The sequence below is a fragment of the Eucalyptus grandis genome, chromosome 5 (assembly GCF_016545825.1).
Source record: "Eucalyptus grandis isolate ANBG69807.140 chromosome 5, ASM1654582v1, whole genome shotgun sequence".
In the NCBI taxonomy this organism is placed as follows: Eukaryota; Viridiplantae; Streptophyta; class Magnoliopsida; order Myrtales; family Myrtaceae; genus Eucalyptus; species Eucalyptus grandis.
In genome coordinates this window covers 6,495,430-6,511,614 of record NC_052616.1, presented here as the reverse complement: position 1 = coordinate 6,511,614, position 16,185 = coordinate 6,495,430, and the positions used below count along the sequence as shown (strand labels likewise).

The 16,185-nt window shown below is 39.4% G+C and overlaps 1 protein-coding gene across 1 annotated transcript; it reads left to right on the top strand.

Annotated features, from left to right (window-relative positions):
* The first annotated feature begins 3,965 nt into the window (after window positions 1–3,965).
* LOC104443744 (kinesin-like protein KIN-UA) lies at window positions 3,966–15,110 on the top strand. Its single transcript, XM_010057259.3, has 19 exons — window positions 3,966–4,443; window positions 5,496–5,596; window positions 5,711–5,833; window positions 6,544–6,729; window positions 6,913–7,134; window positions 7,226–7,382; window positions 8,595–8,744; window positions 9,258–9,346; window positions 9,564–9,767; window positions 9,858–9,992; window positions 11,495–11,629; window positions 11,744–11,875; window positions 12,202–12,340; window positions 12,443–12,535; window positions 12,851–12,976; window positions 13,092–13,217; window positions 13,803–13,946; window positions 14,343–14,471; window positions 14,563–15,110. Exons 1-19 carry the CDS (start codon window positions 4,227–4,229, stop codon window positions 14,721–14,723), a joined length of 2,769 nt encoding a protein of 922 aa, XP_010055561.2. The 5' UTR covers window positions 3,966–4,226; the 3' UTR covers window positions 14,724–15,110.
* The last annotated feature ends 1,075 nt before the right edge of the window (window positions 15,111–16,185 follow it).

The window sequence follows — 16,185 nt, the reverse complement described above, 5'->3', positions numbered from 1 at the left end:
TGAGGGTTGGTTGCTCTTACTAGTGCAAGTGTTGTCACTTCAGTTGCATGTCTCTCTTCCTGTTTAGATGCTCACGTTCTCCTTTCTTTTATATTTTTTTTCGCTAATTTTTGTTGAGGCGACTATACATTTGGATAGCCCACGGCAACATATGTAAGTTTCATAAAGTGAGTTGGATTGTCATGTTAGCTAAAAGAACCACATTGATCAAAATCAACAGATCAATGATTAAAATAATAAAAATAAAGTTTAAGGATCAAATTGAATAACCAACTTAGTACAGAAACCAATTTTGGCGTTATCCCACTTATTAATGCGCACGGAAGGATTAGAGCAAGAAAGGAAAACAGAAAGCTATCTCTTGGTGGTTTAGTGCAATTATCTAGTTTGATTTGGAAAAAGAGAGAGGACTTTAGAGCACCCAATTTTTTTCTCCAGTCACACTTCACTCATGAGTTCAAGATTTGTCAAAAAGAAGAAGAGAGGGGCTGACGATAGGGCTTCAATTGCTTTTCCAACTCTCTCTTTCCTTTACTTTTCTTCTTAAATGTGAAAAGCCATACAAAAAATAAAAAAGATTCATTTATCTACAATTGACATGGACTCGAATATCTCCCCACTTTCTTTTCTGAGACACGTTTTCCACTTTATGATGTTTCACATGTAACTATTTCATGGCCAGGGAAAAAAGGTTTCGCAGCAGATTGGTACGAACGAACGTGAAAGCTGGCTATCAAATCCCTAGCCTCTCAAATTACATGGGCCTCGTCCTCGGCATGTGGGGAAGATGCCCAAAAGTCAAAAGCGGTTCAATCAAACTCATCGCAAACCATTGTTCCCCATCCTCGTTCATTCTCACCACCTCAAACTCTAATGTCGAAAACGATAGTCTCATCATGCTAGTTTACTAGGAATTTAGTTCGTCAGAGGCAATTCAAAGAAGAAGATCAAGTCTAAGGTGAAGACTGAGTTTGACAAAAAAAACGATCCGTCGGTCTCAACATATCCCTAAATTGAAGGATCTTGACATGATATATCTCTTGGTCCATCTCTATCCATCAATCCATTAAAGCAGTGTTCAAGGACCACCAAAAGTGTGTCACAGGACTTGGAAACTCAAGAGCTTTCAATTTGAAGGGTCTCCGTCAAGACACAGAGAAAAGTGTAGAGGAAAATGGGAGCAAAGGGGCTTCTCCCAAGGCCTGCCAATGGTTGGCAGTGAGGCCTCCCTTGGTGGACCAGTACTACAAAACCTCCTTAAAGTTGGACAAAACATTAACTATGCACAATTGATGCTTTGAACTTTAGTGTATGATCTAGTGTCGATTGTTTGATGTTCATTGTTAAGATGTTAATCGATCAATGAAGAATATCTTTCGATATCACCAATAAAAAAGGGAAAAAAAATTGAAGAGTGGCTTTAAGAGCAAAGGGTGGATCAAGGTAAGGGCACGAGGGTAGGTTGGTTTTGCTTTGGTTTGCATAAGAACCCAAATTAGTTCATTTCGGAATTTAGGTTTTGTGATGACTTGGCTTGAGAATTGAGTATTAAGAAGTGTGAGCTAATTCAAACTGAGAATCATAGAGCTTCTTTCTATTGTTTCTCAATATTCCAAATTGAATAGTTGATTATGATGTTGAGTCACATCATCGTATGACCAAAAGTCTCTTTTATCCATCTATCATGAACTTATGGGAAAAATGAGTATCACTACATGCTTGTCATCTTTTTCACTTATGGCAATTTGTTTTTCTTCCTCTCCGATCTTTATTGAAAAATGAAAATCATCCGAAATTCTCAATTGTTCGGCCTACTTGATCTCAATCTTTTTCCTCTCGAATCCATGGAAAAATCTAGATCCACCACCCACTCATGAGTAGCATCTACTCATTCATAAAAAACAAAGAGTAATGTCTACAAATCTATATGAATCTTGTGGATTTAAAATATAAAAGTGAAAATCCACTAATATTTCATCACGTTAGGAAACCCTAGCCCTTGTAGATTCTTCTCTTTATCGCTTTTTTTTCCTTTGCTCTCTCAGCCTTTAGAGCTCTTGGAAAAATGACCAGCTTTTCAAAGTGCCATGAGGTTGAGAAATGGGGTTCCCAATTTGTCAAATCCATTGAGTGGAGCTCTGGCCCCAATTCAGGCCACTTTTATAAGTGTCATCAGTGAAGATGCTCCAGCCCGTCTTCTTTTGGGAATGAATTTGAATGTTCTCCGCGGGAATAGGGACATTCTCCTCGTTTCCTTATAGTCATTTTATTTAGGATTTGGGGCGGTTAATTAAATGTCCAAAAAGTTCATCTTTCAACTTCAAATCTTTGGAGTAAAGCTTTTTCAGGACGCTCCATTATAAAAAATCATAAATGCACCTTCGACTTATGTCGGGAGGTCATCCACATAAGTGGATTAGTCTGCCTTGTACGTTACCTAATTGCTAAGCTGAAGTTTAAACCAACGAAAACTCATGGAGCCAACTACAACTTGAATAACATTGAGAGGCACATCTAACTTACACTCTTCTCTGACTTATATTGTTCGTCGAACTAGGGTATCGCACAATTTTCAACGAGAAACTCAGACGAATGGGTCTGATTACTTTCAAACTTTTTCTTTGCCGACTCGAGCTCGACATGGGTATCCGATCAAACACGAGAGCTTGTTTCCTAGATCACAATCGAGAGAGGAGGCTTAGTTGTCTTGCAAGTCGAGGGTAGTTTTCGTCGCTGGAGATCCGGGTCCCTATCTTCCTCATTTGCTCTCCTTTTTCACGTGAGTTTGCTTTTCTACTCCTTTGAGGTTGAGTAAATCGGAATTCAATCCTAACCAAATATAACTCGGGAGGAATCCTGGTAGGGACATTCCAACCACTGGAATGCAACGGCGAGTTCATCTGTTCGTGTCACTTTTCCTCTCTTTTGCGGCCGCCATTAATGCAAATTAGGTGAGAATTCGACAGCTTTCGTAGATCTTGCCCCAGATCAAAAATCACAGACACTCTACAGAAATCACACGCGATACGTGCATGCATCTGTTGATAGACCCTGGGACGGGCGGACGGGCGTACGATCGGGCATTTATTCTGGCCGCGTACGCGCCGCGTTCGTTTCCGAGGCATTTTGAATCTTTGCGAAGACATTGTCCTCTTATGATCGCAGTAAATGAAGCGATGCAGAAAGGGAAATGGAATTATATTGGGACAATAGAAACGACATGGCTCGTGTGAGGACCACTTTTTTGGAGAAACTCATCTGTTTGGAAGTGATTGAACAAATTCTTAACGGAAGATGCAGAGATGAGACCGAATTGTGTGACGAGACGAGTAACACGACGGTTCCGTCCGATGTTAGATGGATATGTTGGAGATTGAAGTACGACAAATAGCTCTTATTGATCTCGTGAATCTGTCGATGCGTGACTTTTAATACGACCTGTTTTCAACTCATTCCTTTTTGACTCAAATCGGTTCATGCATCACAAAGCTCGTACATCTGCAATTATTTCAAGTGATCATGCATTAAAGATCGGTCGGTGAGCAATTATACGGAAACAACATGTAAAATACTAGCGAAAAATGGTTAGGATTACTTACATCGACAAGGAATTCTCATCCACCTCCGAAAGATGAAGTACCCAACTCCTCCTTTAGAATACAAGCGTGCCAAACCACAATACCTTTCAAGCACCTCTAAAGGACAAAGTATTTATTGCTAAAGACAAAATTCAGGCGTTAACAACATATCTCATGTCGCATCATCATCACTATTATCATCGTCGGAACAATATAAGAATGATTAACAAAGCCGTCCGGAGCATCATGTCATGACCCTCCGATCTGTGCTTAGATACGGGGTATATAAAATATCATTACGGTTTGAAACGTTAATTAAATGTCGGATTCTTCTAAAGTATTTGAAAATTCGTGCCCTTTTTTGTAACTACCGAGTTGGGTCCGAGTCACGCCTCACACGATCTCCGAGTCACGCCTCCCCACTCGCTCTCCCGCACTCCCCCCACTCCTGTGAAGCACTTCAATTTCAACGCTCCTCTTCCCTCTCTCTCTCTCTAGATTTCTCCGTGAAAAGATAGAGAGAAGGCGGAATTCAGCTGCATTTTCGCCGTCAAGCAAGCGCCTTTCTCGTTCTTTGATGTCGTAGCGATCGAGGGTCGGAGCGGGTCGTCGTCCGGTTGCGGTTTTTTTCTTCGGTTCTAAAGCTAAATGGCTGCCGCCGGTGCCGCCTTCGGGAGCAACACCTACCGGAACGGCGCTCACCGGAGCTCGGTGAAGGCGGACGGCAAGAGCCTGGCCGCCAATCAGAGCTTCAAGTCGTCGTCCTCCGCGTCGTCGTCTTTCAAGTCGAGGAGCCTGCAGTTCCGGAAGAGCAGCCCCGCGGCTTTGGGAGGCGCGAATGGAGCTGCCAAGGACGGCGGCGGAGGTCGGTTCCGGCGTGTTTTTTCCGAAAGTTTTCTCCTTTTTTCTTTTTTCTTTTTGAGATTGTCAGTTTCTGGTATGGTGTGTGGTGGCGATGCTGTTAGCTTGGGCTTTTGTTTGTCCCGTTTTCGTCGATATGCTGTTGTCTGCGATTGCTTGCCTTGGAGTTTTTGATTGGCTGTGCTGGAAGAGAAAATGCGCAGGTGGGATTTGAGCTTTGTCATTTCCTTTTCGGGTTCGGCTTTTGTATGAATTGAGGAGCTGGTGCAATTCGAAATCTTGCCTGTCTGGCATGACGTAGTCTGGGAAAAAGCTTTGGTATTTTCAGGAGTTGAGGAAGTTAATTTTGGTTGGCAGATGTTGCCTTTTCTGGTTTGCTCTGTATAATGTTGCTGCATTAGGTCGATAGTCTATTTTAGCTGATTTTCTGCTGCTTACGGTTGCTTGCCTATGGCTTTGATTGGTCTTATGCACTAGCAATGGCAATGTATGTTCTGCTTTTGCTATGTAACGTGAAGTGAAGTGCCTAGTAAAGTGCAGTCTGCAGTGGGAATCACATCTCAAGTGGAAGTCTTATTTATTGCATCCTGGAACTGTGGCTGTTGAGAACAAGTTACCGAGTGAAATTATCAGCTTGGAGTGAATGAATTTAAACGGCTAGGAATTTGGGGTTAAGTAATATCCCCCCCAGCATACTAAGCAAAATATAGAAGAATAGCCGCCCATTGTTACCGATCATTTTTCATGCTTGAAACCTTGAAACTGATTGTTTGAGAATGCCCCTCTTCTTTAGTATTACAACAATCTATTTCTGTGATTCTTGATATGTTATTGGCGAAGAAAATGTAGCTCTAGGAGACTTATGTTCCCACTTTACTGTGAATAATTTGAAGTTTGCATTTTATATTTTATTCTTGGGCGAGTCAGAACCTAGTATGGCAAACATGAACAGATAGATCATGAATGGGCATTCACAGTTGTCTATATGAATGACTTTCAAGATCCATATAAGTAGTACATACATATCATGAGACATGAGGTTTTGCTTGTTTATAGTTCCTGGAAGAGTTCGGGTAGCTGTGAGGTTGCGACCTCGTAATGCTGAGGAATTGGCTGCTGATGCAGATTTTGCTGATTGTGTGGAATTACAGCCTGAGGTATCTGATCCTATAATTTATGTATATAGCTTCTAAAAAATAAAAGATAATATCCAGGTGGCTTATTCTTTTTCATGATGCACTGATTGAAGTTCTCTGTGTTATTATGATCAGCTGAAAAGGTTGAAACTGCGGAAGAATAACTGGGATACAGACACCTATGCGTTTGATGAAGTTTTCACCGAGTTTGCGTCACAAAAACGCGTGTATGAGGTTGTGGCAAAGCCCGTTGTGGAGGTGTGTACATATGAAAGATTTAGATCGTTGTCTTAGTTTCACATTCATATGAGCTTGCTTTTGGTAAATATAAGCAAGTGGAGAAACTTTTGACATTTTAAGCATTTAATATGCTTCCTTTTCTGTTATTTTTAATATAAACATTGAGAGAAATACGCGATTATGTTTTGCTCACCAAGAGTAGCATTCCTGTTTACTCCATTTATGGTCTAAGTCCTGTCTCAGCTGACATAATTTTGCTTCCTGTAGAAAAAATCATGAGTTTGGATACACTTTTACTTTTCCGGCACTTTACTCCGCTTTGAATCCTTAAACTACCATAGTCGAGTTTTATGTTATCATTTTATATTGTTTTTACAGTTTGAGGAAAGGTACGTTCACACAGCTAAACTAGAAAGCTTGACAAAAAGTGAAGTACTGTTGTTAGCTATCGCTGATTGAACTATTATCAAGTGAAGAAAGTTGAAGAAGTTCTTCTGATAATTTTGTGTTTTAGCTGAGCTCTGTGTTTTAGACCCCAATTGGAAGAGTTTGAGGGAGAATGCTATTTCATTGATATATTAATTTACTTTATGACTCATAACTTCTTAGCCTTTAAATATACGAAAGATATGTGTTTGCTGCTCTGTATAGCTCTTAATAAAATAATTTTTATATTTGCTATGATCCATGCCCTTAAATGACGTGAACATCTGTGATTGTTTGTGTAGAGTGTTCTGGAAGGCTATAATGGAACAGTTATGGCATATGGGCAGACTGGAACTGGTAAAACCTATACTCTTGGGAAACTTGGAGAGGAGGATACAGCTGCTCGTGGGATCATGGTTCGTGCTATGGAAGATATATTGGGAGATATCTCTTTGGAGGCTGATTCCGTGTCTGTCTCCTATCTGCAGGTTCTGGGCCTTTGAATAACAACTTCATTTTCTGCCCCCATTATTTCTGTGTCTTATCTTATCACTAATATAGGCCTCTTTATAAAGTTCTCTTCTGTTTATCAGTTTTGGAAATTTATAAGAATATGACTGAAAGTTTTAACTGTTAATATAACCTTTTCGTATCTTCAAAAATTTTCTCAGCTCTATATGGAGACTATACAAGACCTCCTCGATCCTTCTAATGATAACATTTCTATAGTAGAAGATCCCAAAACAGGAGATGTTTCACTGCCAGGAGCTACCTTAGTTGAAGTAAGAGACCAACAAAATTTTCTGGAGCTATTACGATTAGGGGAAGCCCATCGCTTTGCTGCAAACACCAAATTGAATACTGAATCATCGCGTAGTCATGCCATTCTAATGGTGAATAATCTCTTTAAGATTGCTGCTGGTATTTGAGCTCAGTAGTATGCCATGTGCTACAGTACATGACAAAAATTGTCATATGCTTCAGGTAAATGTAAAAAGATATGTGAAGGAAAAGGATCCTGTTCTTCCAATGGAAAACGGTAGCAACTCCCATTCGGCTAAAACTTTTAAAGCTCCTATTATTCGGAAGGGGAAGCTAGTCGTGGTAGATCTTGCTGGCTCAGAGCGCATTGACAAGTCAGGTATGAATAAGAACGACTATTATCTTTAATTTAGCACTTACTGGTTTGTATGACATGCGTCCATATGTCAATATTAGCAAGCACATGTTCATATGCTCACTGATAGAAGTATGTTGAAGAAGCATTTGTATCAACAGTAATTTTTTGTTCATCTTCTTATGCTATGGTAGCTATCTGTTTGCCCCTTCTGCCTTTTGTGGCACGGTATCTATGTAGATGCCTCTGCTTCCTATTCAGCTGTCTCAAATTTCAATTGGGAAGCATGGTTCTTATGCCCATTTGAATAAGGAGTTTGACTCTGTCAACTTTTGGAGGATTGATAATGATAGGAATAGACCCCAAATTTCGAAGCTTTCTCCCAGAAAGCCAGCCCTCTGATACCCATTGCATGCCACCATCTAGGCACATCATAACAAAGAATGCCCATACTTACCATGATCTTGATAAATGGGTATGCTGTTCCTGTTTCTGTACGGTGCACTGTATCTTATGACAATGTAGGGGACTGTGAGGCTAACTTTTATTTGAATTCCAGCATCATATTTGTTACATTATTTGCTAAGTGTAGGATGTTTGCATTTATCTATTTGTTTATTTTTCTAGTAGAACAGATTATTCCACTTGACATTATTGGGGAGAAATCACAAATTTCTACTTCATCTAATGGATTGAAGAACCACATAAAATCTCCTTGTCCCAACATAACATATTTTAATCAGAATTTGGAGCAAAAATAGGCTAACTGAATTGTATTACTGTGTTCATGAATATGAAGTTATCTCAGTGTCATGAAGATCTGATAGATCAAGGCGTCACTGTGGAACTAGTTTAGTCAGCTGTATGGACTGTTTGTAACCATTTAGTTAATATGGTCAAGTTGCCTTCTACACTAAATCACATTGATGACGATTTAGTTTTGTTTCGGGCAAATCTTTAACTTTGGTTTGTCATTAGTTGATGGCATTGGGAGAATGGCTTAGAAAAGATCATGAAAAGGTGAATTGTTGATTGATAAATATTTAAGATTCTCATTTTCTGGGCTGGTAACTAGAGGAAAAGGATTCTTAACTATGAATTCTCAATTATTCATTTCCTTGTTAGTGGAATTTCTAGAACAGGTCCATAGGTTCTTAGTTATAGTTTGGATGCTGCTTATGTAGTTAAATCCTTTATTGGCTATTGATGTACATTTATCAATTTTATATATGGCAGGTAGTGAAGGTCATACGCTTGAGGAAGCTAAATCTATCAATCTCTCCTTGAGTGCACTAGGGAAATGCATTAATGCTCTGGCAGAAAATAGTGCTCATGTTCCAGTTCGTGATTCAAAGCTTACTAGATTGCTCCGAGATTCTTTTGGAGGTACAGTGTAGATTGCGTTTACATTTTTGTTGAATCTCCTTTTCATTCTCAAGTGTATAACTTGTGCATTGAGCACATTATAAGGAACTCCCAGGCCAGTGTTCCTTGTAGCGCCCGTTTATATTTTTATTGCAGTAATGATGGCCTTTAATGTGACGGCGATAATGTATCTATTTGTACAGGATCCTACTGTTTTTTCTCTTTACTTTCTCTGTCCGTAGTAAATGAGCAGACATCCTTGATATTGGTTTAAAAAAAGAAAAAAAAGAAATTAAAAAATTAGAATGCCTTTATCGTAAACCTTAAAAAATAGTTAATCCGTGTTTCTGCGCCTCATATCACATTTCACACCATTCTCTTCTTTCTCGTATACCTGGCTCGGTACTACTTAACCAAGAGGTATGCGCATTATAAGTTATTCCTTTCATTTAGGGAAAGCTCATGACTTAGCTTGTAGGTGGACCAGAATAACACCACTATAATTGTTGCCTGAAATTTTTGGCATTTTTGCAGGTACTGCAAGGACTTCTTTGGTTATTACTATTGGCCCATCCCCACGTCATCGAGGGGAGACAATGAGCACCATAATGTTTGGACAAAGGGTACGTTCAGCAGTCATCACTTTCACACATCACAGTTTGCTTTAGATTTAGCACTGCCTCTCTGTTGTTTTTTTGTTTCTGACTTATATATGCTTGGATTGTTGATGAATTATGCAGCAGCACAATTTGTTGATGGTTTAGTTAAAGCTTACTAATGTGAGGCAAATCTCTTAATGATCTTCGATCATGTGGATGCTTAAGTTTTGTTCCCTTTTAGGCTATGAAGGTGGAGAACATGTTGAAGCTAAAGGAAGAGTTTGATTACAAAAGTTTGTCCAGAAGGCTAGAGCTACAATTAGACAAGCTCATTGCAGAACATGAAAGGCAGCAGAAAGCATTCGATGATGAAATTGAAAGGATGCATGCAGAATCAGAGATGCGAATAGCTGAGACTGACAGAAAGTATGCAGACGCCCTGGAGGTATGCACTCTTAAAGATACAGTTCAAAATTTATAATTTGTTATACTTGTTTGAATGGCTTAGCTGGACTAACTATTGATCAATTTATAGAAGGAAAGAATAAAATATCAGAAAGAGTACATGGAATCAATAAAGAAGATCGAGGAGCAGTTGGTGGGAGATCAACAAAAGCATGATAATGATAGTGCTACTGTTTCACACAATGATTACTACTCTAATGGAGAGGTTAGCTTATCATCCTCCCCATTCTTAGCATGTAGTCATGGCGAACTACAATCCTGTTAATTTGCTACTGCTTCTTATTGTTAAATTATTCTTGCTGCCAAGTGAATCCTTAATACAAGTAGGAGAGCCTCATAGGGCTTTTTGGTCTCCATGCTTTTGTTTGCTCCTTGTGTCTTTACAATGAGAATAATCATGTAACCAAACCCAAATTTGCATTCTGTAAGCTGTTCCATGCGTGCTGACAAATAACATAAAGGAAGTAATCAATCAATCCCAGTGATCTAACCCTGTAAAATGCTTGACAGTTTTGAAAAAATGAATTAGAAAATTAACAATCTTGAGAATTGCACAATGAATTATACTTCCAATAGGAAGTTAATCTGGAATAACCAGCTGTTTGGGTATCTTCCGTCAAAGGAAGTGATCAATCCTAGTGAATTAGCCCTGTAGATAGTTTGGAAAAAAATAAATTGAAAAAGGACATATGTTGACAGATGCATGATCGATTATACTTCCATTTGGAAGCTCATCTGGAATAACCAGCTGTTGTTTGTCTTCCCCTAAGTGGGCGATATTAATACTGCTACTCAGCTATTAAGATCATAACACAAAATCAAAGGTCTCGATATCAAGTGAAGGCTCTAAGGGCCAGAAATGGTGATGCGAGATATTAATCTTTGAGGGAATTAATTTTAATCATGCGGTCAGATGGAGTGCTGAGTGGCATGGATTTTTGAAGATGTAGGACTTCCTACTGTTTAGATAGATAATCAGGGCCCATGGTTTACATTTTTCTGCTTATTTCCTTAGATAATGGAAGAAACAAAAGGAAAAAACAACTGAAAAATTGATATTGATTTTGGTGTTTTAAAACTGAGCACGATTTCATGAAAATTTTCCAAGAGAGAAAATGAGAGCTAGATCAACAAATAATTCTACATTTTTCTAAGGTAGAGGTGATTTTTTGTGAAACATAGCTCTAACATGAATGTCAGGCTTGTTTTTTGTTTTTCTGGTTTATGGAGTGACGAGGTTTCAATTTGTTGCAAATATTCTCAATTCTACCTTTCAAAGATATGCAGATATCGTAACAGCTTTAATCCATTTAGTTAGTTTGGTTGCTATGTACATTTTCAAGTACCTTTATAATGCCTCGGAGAATAAATAGACAAGCTTAGATATCACCAAAATTTACCTGTAGTTGCTAATTGTCATAGATGTGATATGCAAATGCATTTGTTTGATGCCAATTATGTTCTCCACACTCAAAGTGAAAGCATAAGAAATGCAAGACCTAAGGCCTGGATATAGCTTTTTGCATGTGAATAGCTAGAGACCCATTTCATGCATATCTCCTTTTGCTCATATGCTGCCTATAACTTCAAGATATTGCTTCCCTAATCTGTTACAACATATCCTATACATGCTATTGCTGCTCCTAGTTTTTCCCCAAAATAACGAATGGTACATATGAAGTCAAACTTAAGATGTCTTGTGCATAGGTTTCCTCAATCTCAGCTCTTGACGAAGTTGCTGATCTGAAGAAACTGCTTGAGAAGGAAACTATTCTCAAAAAGGCTGCGGAAGAGGAGCTTACAAACCATAAGAGGCAATTATATCAATCGAAGTTAATGGAGGTCTCTTTGTAATTGTTTAACATTTTGCTTTCCGACTCTCTTCTTTCTTCATTCTTTAGTTGTGCTGTTGTATCTTAAGAGTGACTTGATAGTGTTTTAATGTCCATCTACTAGGCTTCAGCAACTTCTGAAATTTTGAAGCTTCGCAAGTTGCTCGAAGATGAGTCAAGGCAGAAGCAAAAGCTTGAAGGAGAAATTGCAATATTGCAAAGTCAGCTATTGCAGCTAAGTTTTGATGCTGATGAGGTATGCTGGTTACTCTGTCGCAGTTGACTTATGGAACACCTCATTTTAGTTAGTCGTTGCATGAGATGGCTAGATTAATTCCTTTTTGCTTCAATGGCTTGCGAAAAGTTTGTTATGTTATATAGATGGCTGATATCTCCGTCTTTGATGCACTTGTTTAAGCTTTACACTTTTGGTCCAGAATAAGACGATATTCGGTACCCTAAAATGTGGAGGAAAATGGGAATGTAAGATATAAATTGCCACTTAGGCAAATTGGTCGGCTGCTTGAAGCTGAGTCTTAGCGATAATTCCCCATGCATAAGTACATGTCATTTATCTTGTAGAGAAGAAGACAACTAGACAGAACTGGATCAGGGAACGATAGCAATGATTTAGACTGTCTCACGGCCCAAGTGAAGAATCCTCAGCTCAGTGATTCCGAAAATGGCGAGAAAGCCTCAGTAGCCAAACTCTTTGAACAAGGTAGTGTAGCATTAGTGATTTTATAAGCCACTTCTACTCTTGATAGTTTTGGATCATGGACTAATTTTTCCTTCTTCTCAATAACATTAAATCTTCTTATAGTGGGGTTGCACAAGATCTTGTCCTTGTTAGAAGCAGATGATGCTGATGTCCGAATTCATGCCGTCAAAGTGGTGGCAAATCTAGCTGCTGAAGGTGCCTTCTTGTACTTGTGATGAGTGTTTTATGTTCTAATATGCACTTTCATTACAATATGGCTTGGAAACTTTTGTGAGCCCCAAACTTTTTTTCCTAATTTAAAGGTTTTGCGTTCCTCGTTTCTCCTTGTTGCTCAAGTTGTTTCCTAGTGTCCATCTACTGATTAGATATCTGAATAAATTTTCGATTGCATTTGAGAAGTATAATATCTATTTTAGTGGTTTAAATCTGTCAATATCCTATCAACATGAGTACCCTGTGTTTTCGAGTTGATTGTTATGTTTTAGCAAAAACTTTCACTGTGACTTGCAGAAGCTAATCAGCAGAAGATTGTGGAAGCTGGTGGTCTTATGTCCTTGCTGAATCTGCTTAGGAGCTCAGACGATGAGACCATACATAGAGTTGCAGCTGGTGCAATTGCTAATTTGGCAATGAATGGTAAAATTCATTTTCACCTCATTCACATTATATAACAATCATTGTAATGTTTCTATGCTGCTATTTTGGACGTCTTCCTTTTTAAGCAGATTCTTTGTTTTGTATGTTCACCTAGAAACCAACCAGGAGCTGATAATGGCTCAAGGGGGAATTCGCTTGTTGTCAACAACAGCCGCTAATGCTGGGGATCCTCAAACGCTTAGAATGGTTGCTGGAGCTATTGCTAACCTTTGTGGAAATGGTAAAAATTAAATACCCAACTCTAATTGGTCTTGTTGGAATCGTTATTTGTTGTTCTTTCACTATTTGCAGAGCTGGTTCTCCATTGACATGATTGTTAATGTTAAGATGGCGGGGCATACATATTTGTTTTGGGAAAATATTTGAAACTAAACACTTTTTTTCCGAAAAGCTAGAGTCACTTACACAAACCCCTGCTAGAAAATTGCAGAAGCCCTTCTTTCCTGATGCTGAGATCTCCACAAAATAGATATCTTGCTGTAATTATGACAGGTTTTTCTGGACTATTTGTGTGCGGATGACTCGTGCTCAAGTCATTCATGCAGCAATTGTATATCAAACATTTTAAGTGTTCCTTGATCAATAATCATTAGCCTATTGGACGTTTGTAGCAACACCCTATTGTTCGGTTATGTTTTTGTGGGAATGTATTGACCTAATTCTTCGTTTAGTACTGTCCCTTTCTAATACCTCAACAGTATGACAAGACGAGGGAATACATTTTAATCATCCAGCAAAGTAATCTTGTTGCTGAATCTTCTTCTAGTGTAAAAGAGAGGTTCACTCATTTTGCTTTCATTATCAGACAAGTTGCAAACTATGCTAAGGAGTGAAGGTGGCATCAAGGCATTACTGGGGATGGTTCGTTGTGGGCATCCTGACGTTCTTGCACAAGTTGCTCGTGGAATTGCCAATTTTGCAAAATGCGAGTCAAGAGCATCTGCTCAAGGTACATTATTTAATAACTACAAGAGACACTTACTGAAACTTTTATCATTGCTTAGACTGGATACATCACACCCATGGTCTCATTTGATGTCTGACTTGCCATTGAGAAAATGTGCTGATGCCGTCATGAATCAAGGCAAAGTGGACTGTCAGATTCAATTCAATCAGGTAGTTTGGAGCACCTGTAGCTAGGTGTGATGTCCCATGGTAATGCACCTGGGATAGTGAACCCTCGTAATAATGTTCAGTCTCGTGCAAACTAATCTGTGCTTGTGACTTACAATGAAATGCCCAAAGTTTACAAGCATTTACAGCCTCTGGGTACTATGGAACCCCCCCAAAAAACATTCTGCAATCCTCTCTTCTTGTATGAACTTTCATTGCTCTGATGGTGCAGGCGCGAAGACTGGAAGGTCTCTCCTGATAGAAGACGGTGCACTACCATGGATTGTGCAAAATGCTAATAATGAAGCCTCCGCAATCAGGCGCCATATTGAGCTTGCTCTCTGCCACTTAGCACAGCATGGTAGTTTCTCTTCCTCTCTCTTGTCAGCTTCTGAGAAATCTGTAACCTTTTAATTCAAATCTGAAGTAAATTTTATTTAACGTCATCTCAGAAGTAAATGCGAAGGACATGATTAGTGGAGGTGCATTATGGGAACTGGTTCGCATCTCGCGCGACTGTTCACGTGAAGATATAAGGACCCTGGCCCGTAGATCACTATCATCCAGCTCTACTTTCAAAGCTGAACTGCGGCGATTAAGGATGGATTATTAACATAGCTGGCGGACTGATTTGTTGAAGTAGAGAGAGGGAGATGATTGTCAGCTTTAGCTTAATCCAAGTGGAAGGATTAAGATCCCACGTGATAGGGGCTACTTTCAGCTCTGCTCTTATAGAAGATTTCCGTTGGAGTGGGCCATCGTTTAGGGTTTGTGCCCTCTGGTCATTATGTCTTTCTGAATCTGGCATGCGCTTTGTAGCAGTGTAAATTTAGTTATTTTCCATACCTCGATAACAATTAGTCCACGTAAAAGAATGTGTATAAATTAGATGTGTACATCTTGTATTGCATAGGGAAAATGCTTGAGCCTAGCGTTCCAGACAATGTAAGCATGAGTTTATTATCAGAGTTTTACTTGCTTAACAGTTGGCAATGGCAAACACGTCAACTCTGGTTACGGGAACCATACTCACGGAGGTATCTTGCATTTTCAACAGATTGGCTTTCCCTGGATCATATCTTTGGTTATGGATGAGGTGATTTTGTGATGTACAAACAGGCACTTTCCTAGATTGTTATCTATTCTGACACTGCTCTAGCTTGAGCACATTTGGCTTTTTAAGTTCCAAAGCTAAGTATCATCAGTGTGCATCAAAAGATGTAAATTAATTTCAGTAAGAAACATATATTCCACCTAAAGAGATGAGTGACATTTTCTGCAAAAGCAAGCAAAGTGAGATCATATGATTAGGTTGCACATCTTTAGATCATACAACTCCTCCCCAACATTCGGCTTTCAACATTGGGAATGCTCATATTTGACAAATGAGCTTTCAAAAATATTTGTCAAACGCGAAATATTTTCCTCAAGGGGCTTTTGGAAAAGTCAAACGAAACGGAGCCTAAGGGTGTGTTTATTTGGAGAAAAACAATTTTCAAAAGAATGTTTTCTTTATTTTCCGGCGCTTGATTCATCTAGGAAAATGAGTCAACGGAAAATATTTTCATAGTCAATAAAAAAAGTCTTCATTGGCGTCTTCTACACCTTCATTCTCCAATAGATTCGGCTCCATGCCGGCGACTTCGGCGCTGATGCTCTTTGGTACGTTGTCATCAGTCGCGTTCAGAGGGGAGGATCGTTGCCCTTTGGAATGGCTCAACCTGCTGTGAGCTCTGGTCCCTCGCCATTCGCGTCGAGTTCCCCTTTGCCATTGTTTGCCTCATTGGGGAGCTCTGCTGCTTCTCTGTTAAGTATGCCTGCACCTTCTCCTAGTGCGAGCCCAGGTTTGTCCTTGTTTGCGACATGTGCACCTACGCCTCGGGCATGGTCAAGGCTCGCTGGCTTGTGCCTGTACTTGGAGCTCGGCTGAGCTTTGGTGGATGGAATTGCTGCAAAGGGAGGTGAGGTCGTCGAAGATGGTGGTGATGGCGGTGGACAGGAGTGGGGGAGGATGGCTGGGAGAGAAGGAAAAATAAGGAAAATTAAATAAATAAATATTTATTTATTTAAAATTT

What these genes read in the sequence shown, in the direction of transcription:
- LOC104443744 (XM_010057259.3), top strand. Translation starts at nt 4,227, where the DNA reads ATGGCTGCCGCCGGTGCCGCCTTCGGGAGCAACACCTACCGGAACGGC. An exon ending in TGTCTGTCTCCTATCTGCAG is followed by an intron (nt 6,730 to 6,912) that starts GTTCTGGGCCTT and finishes AAATTTTCTCAG; the next exon opens with CTCTATATGGAGACTATACA. An exon ending in GGCAAATCTAGCTGCTGAAG is followed by an intron (nt 12,536 to 12,850) that starts GTGCCTTCTTGT and finishes TGTGACTTGCAG; the next exon opens with AAGCTAATCAGCAGAAGATT.